This window comes from Penaeus vannamei, chromosome 14 (genome assembly GCF_042767895.1).
Source record: "Penaeus vannamei isolate JL-2024 chromosome 14, ASM4276789v1, whole genome shotgun sequence".
NCBI classification, from domain to species: domain Eukaryota; kingdom Metazoa; phylum Arthropoda; class Malacostraca; order Decapoda; family Penaeidae; genus Penaeus; species Penaeus vannamei.
This window is the reverse complement of record NC_091562.1, coordinates 157,243-162,500: the sequence shown is the minus strand read 5'-3', so window position 1 is coordinate 162,500 and position 5,258 is coordinate 157,243. Positions and strand designations below refer to the sequence as shown.

Below are 5,258 nucleotides of genomic sequence, written 5' to 3'. Positions count from 1 at the left end.
GAGGTATATATAAATAGATGATTATTTTAGGTCTAGTTAATTGAGTGATGCATACATATAAGGAGAGTTTGGGCAAAACCTGGATATGTATCTGATGCACACATGACATGATGAAATGCCTAGAATGTATGTATGTTTGGGCTTCTTATCATTCCTACATAACTTTGGCCTTTACTTTTAGAAAGTTAAAAATCCTCCTTGATGGTTGTTTATTCTTTTAAGGAATTTTTATATTTGGTAGGTGTTACTACCGAAAAATGTTCATTGTCATTACTTACAAGTTATAATTCAGATTGCTTGGAATTTGTAAAGTCCACTTCTAGTATTTTTTTGAGTACAGTCCACGATGGCCTGTAGTATTAGACCACATAGTTAGGCAGTGAATGAAGTGTACTGAGGAAATTTGGGAGGTAATTGATAATGATAATACTTAGTTTCTCCATGTGGTATCCTCTTGGTGCTGTATAATGTGATGGAATGTTTTGACAAATTTTGCCAGAGGTGTATGTTGGCAGTATTGTAGCCTTGTTTTGATTTTGAACTATCACAGAATGAGTCTACAAAGGTGGTATTATGCAGTTTTTCGTACACACATTCTTTTTGCTTGCCCTAACAAAGAATGAGGCTGATTAACTTTTATTGTGTCAGAGATATCAAAACAAGCCTCAAAGAATAAGTATCGTAGATAAAGGCTTATAGTTATTCAAATGAAAGGTTGGCAGAAGTAGTTTTAGCATACTGTTTAGTGCTTATGTTTTTGACCGCATTGCCCCAAACTTTCTGATGCATAGTAAGTGTGTGCACAAGTAATCCAGAAATTATACCAATGACCTCTCACATATTATTTGACTTTTCAGGTAGTTAATTTTTCTGCAAAGTTAATGATTATTCATTTTTTAATTTGTATACATGTTTGGTTTTGTGAGAGAGAGAAAGAGAGAGTGAGGGAGTGAGTGAGAGTGTGTGTGAGTGTGTGAGTTTGTGTGTGTGTCTCTTCGTATATTTTTTCTTACTCAGAATCTAACACTAATTTGTAATTTTAAAATTATGATAATAGTGTATAATGTTTATGAATTATTATTTTTGATATTGTTATTGTTGTTGTTGTTGTTATTATAGTTATTATTATTATTATTATTATTATTTTTATCATTATTATTATTACTAATTTTAATTGTTGTTAGTAGTAGTTGTAGTAGTAGAGTAGTAATATCATCATTATCATCTTTATCATTGTTATTATCACTATCATGGTATATTTATTTACATAATGATTGCAGTAAGACAGGGAAAATCAAAGAACACTGTCTAAACTCTTGATCACCATCATTCAAAATATAGCCTATTAACCAGTCTTGTCTGGGATTCCAAACAAATCATGACGGCTTAAAAACAACTATAGGAAGAACAAATTACACACTCTGTAACAGAGCCTCAATTACGGGTTGTCAAGAGGCCCAAAATAGAAAATGTAATAATCAACCAAATTAGAAAAAAAATTAATTGTTTCATAATATTGGAGAACTCAAAATATGTTTTAAATGATTATTAAACAATATTTTCTGCATAAATATTTCAACTTGTACAGGCTCTTTATAACACGAAATATGTCTACTGATTGGGCTACATAGATTGTGCATATCGTAAAATATTTTTGATACTTAGGTTGTTTACGCTGTGGTATCCTCGACTATCCTTAAATTAAAATCCTGTCTTTTCCCTGGTATGGATATGGCACAACATTAATTGCTATATTTTAAACATGAAATTGTTGGAATTTTTAACTTATATATGCAATGATGATATTGGGCCATGAAATTAGCAGTGAAAAAAAAAAAAATAATAATAATGAAAAAAGTAGCCCCCCCCCCCAAAAAAAAAAAAAAAAAAAAATCTCTCTCTCTCTCTCTCTCTCTCTCTCTCTCTCTCTCTCTCTCTCTATATATATATATATATATATATATATATATATATATATATATATATACATACATATATATTTTTTTTTTAATCATAAATAAATTAATTAATGATTAAAAGAAAAAAAAAGAAAAGAAAAAAAAAAAATATATATATATATATATATATATATATACATATATACATATACATGTACATATATATACATATATATATATATATTATATATATATATATATATATATATATATATATATATACATATATATATATATATATATATATATATATATATATATATAATGACAATAAAAAATGAGATAAATAAGGACATTTGCTATAGCAATTGTAGCCAGCCAGTGTTGAGGTATGCTGGTCAAACTTTGCAGATGTTTAGTTCTAACGTCTCCAGGCCTTCTACATGACACCAGGCATGTATGGGATCCCAGACGATGGAGCCCTATATGTATAGTTCGCACGGGAGCCCTTAGAATACACCTAACTCAATGAGACCATAACTCAAACTGAGATGGCATGGAGGCCTAGCCTCATCCTTTCCTCAGCGATAGAAGCTAGGCCTTTTGACCGGCTTCCAGATAATGCTATTTATTAAAAAGGCTACACTCACTGATATATGAAATTCTCTGTACAGAAATCATCATCATCATCATCATCATTATTTTTTTTGTTATTGTTGTTATTGTTATCATTAGTGTTATTGTTATTGATATTTAATTTATATATTTATTTGTTAATTTTGAAAGGGCAAGTAAAAAAATGTAATAGATTTTGCTGTATTATGTTTTAGACATTATTTTATATTCCTGCATGGTTTCTTTTTGTGTATATGTCATAGTTGTTTCCTTTATGTGTGTTAAAATAGGTATAGGTATAAACTGAATTATGTGGTATCATGTTTTCTGGCGGTATTTGTTGTTATTAAGACTTAATAGCTTCTGTTTCTCTTTTTAGTTTCCATTTTTTCTTATGTTGTCCTAATGATTTTATTAGGTCATTCATGACACCCTTTTTTTGACAACCTTTTCTATTTCTAAATATTATCTTGTCTTACAGGTTATTAGTGTCAGCGAAGAACAATGGGGAAGAAGAAACGACAGCACCGGCGGAAGGACCGGGAGGACAAGATGTTTGACACACATGACGATGCGATGCAAGATGTGGATGTGGATCTGGACCGCAGGTTGGGGGCCAAAGTCACTTCGAAACAGAAGAAGAGAATGAAGAGGAAACTCGTAAGAGAATTGAGGATGAAGGAACAAATGGACCGATACAAAGGCAAGGACGGCAAGGACGAATACACAGGGTGGCACACAATCGACATACAAGGAGGAACACCACTGGAGAAGAACTTTATCCTTTCAAGCATCGGGAGTGATGTGGAGGTCGAGTTCCGTCCTCTTGGCTTCTTCAAAATGGGAACGACAAGTGGATTTTACCTTGAGAAGAATGCTTCTGCTGCAAATGCCATTGTTGCACTTGACAAGAGACTCCAAGGGCCAGATGGAAGTCGGCTCAAGATCAACCTGAAGAAGTGTGAAACCCCAGACCTTGTGTTGAATACAGACCAGTTGCAGGTGTTGCGAGACGTTCTTTCTCAGAGATTCAACAGCGAAGCCTGCTTGTTAGATCTGTCAAGTTTTCATTATGAGCAGAGATTTTTAGACCAGGACATCCTGGCACCTCTGGCTAGTACCTCCATCATGAAGCACGTTGTTCGTATGATTAGAGAAAATGTGCCTCAGCTGAAAGCACTCAATTTAAGCAAGAATAACTTCAAAGTAAAACATTTGAAAGGCTTGCAGGGCTTAAATATCGGAAACTCGCAACTTGCAGCTCTCAACCTTGAGCACAATGATATCAGAGACATATCAGTGCTTAAGCAAGTGAAAATGTTTCCTTTGTCTGAACTTAACCTTCAGTTTAATCCACTGTTGAAGAGTTACAAGGACTGTCCAATGAAATATATTCGCCATGTTAGAAAAGAGATTCCTCATTTGAAAATTATAGATGGCGTTGATATTGATGCGTATTTACTCGAAAATGAAAAGAGCCAGGCCAATGGGCTAGAACCGTCTGTTTCTCAACCTAATGTGAATGAAACTGGCTCTAGTAGTAATACTGTATCTGAAGGTATGGTCCGAACCTTTTTAGAACAGTACTACGCCCTCATTGACACCCCACAGCGGAGCAATCTTGTGGCTGCATACACTCCTGATGCTGTGCTGGAGGTTAAATCTTCCATCAGTGAAATCAACAGTAGTGTGCTTGTTGGGCATGATGAAATTTCCAAAGCACTTGTAGGTTTCCCAGTGACACAGCATCAGCACAACACCTTTTCCTTCAATATCCAGCCTTTGAGCCCTAATGTAACACAGGCTGTTGTAACAGGGCAAGTTCTTTTAGCTGGAAGTAGCACTGCAGTTGCTTTTGCACGAAAAATGAATATTGTACCTTTCAATACAGGATTTTGTTGTTCTCAGGACTTATTTGAGTTGCGAGGGTTATAGAAAATGTTTTTTTTTTTTGGAGATGAATTATATTTGTAAATTTGGATGGTAAAGTTTAAAATCTTTCCCATACAAAGTGGAAAATCGATAAAGCATAACTTATTGATTGTAAATTCATGTACCTTTTTCTGTGACTAATGATACTGTGAGATGTACTAAAGCTTTGTGACAAATTACCAAGAAAAAAAAAATAATGGAACAAATACCATTTTCTACTCGGTACTATACTTGTCTCCCAATAACATAAAAAGAAAGAGTTTGAAAGGAGTATTATTAATCCAAACTCTACAGAAATTTTAAACATAACTTCTGTGAAGTCAACCTCTATTTAATTCTGTGAAAGCATTCCAGTGTATATCGCATTAATAGGAGAGAATGCTTCGACCAAGGAATACCATCTTTACATTTTTGTCTTTCAAGTGAGGTTAAACTGCTGTTAAAAAAGAGTTGTATGTACTCTTCTATCATCTTGTATGTCTTGATCCTTTTTTTTTTCTCTTGTTGATCATGATGTTTGCATGTATAGAGAGAGTGTAAATGGTTAAAGTATTTGTAAACAATTGATGTTGATGTGTGCTTTATGACTGTGGTATGAAAGGGGGAATGTGACTGATGAACAAACAGTAAGCATCTGTTTAGTTCAGAAAGTGACCACCAGTCCATTCAAAATCAGACTAAGAATTTGTACTATTTTTTCATAAAAGATGCTATCACTAAATAGCTAATTGTAGAATGGGCAGTATGTTACTGCTTATATCAGCAACGAGATTATTTGGTGATTTTAGAAGCACATTAAAGTTTTAAGTTGCA

At 33.4% G+C, this 5,258-nt stretch overlaps 1 protein-coding gene across 2 annotated transcripts in view; it reads left to right on the top strand.

Moving 5' to 3' along the window:
• LOC113805749 (nuclear RNA export factor 1) overlaps window positions 1–5,258 on the top strand; it is a 5,411-nt gene extending 153 nt beyond the window's left edge. Inside the window, exons 1-2 of one of the 2 annotated variants that reach the window (XM_027356809.2) lie at window positions 1–3; window positions 2,995–5,258. The exon at window positions 1–3 is cut by the window's left edge and continues 117 nt beyond it. In XM_027356809.2, the coding sequence (XP_027212610.1) occupies window positions 3,018–4,448 (1,431 nt within the window). In that variant the 5' untranslated portion in view covers window positions 1–3; window positions 2,995–3,017 and the 3' untranslated portion in view covers window positions 4,449–5,258. The remainder of the gene's footprint in view (window positions 4–2,994) is intronic. The other variant, XM_027356808.2, reaches the window with a different exon arrangement.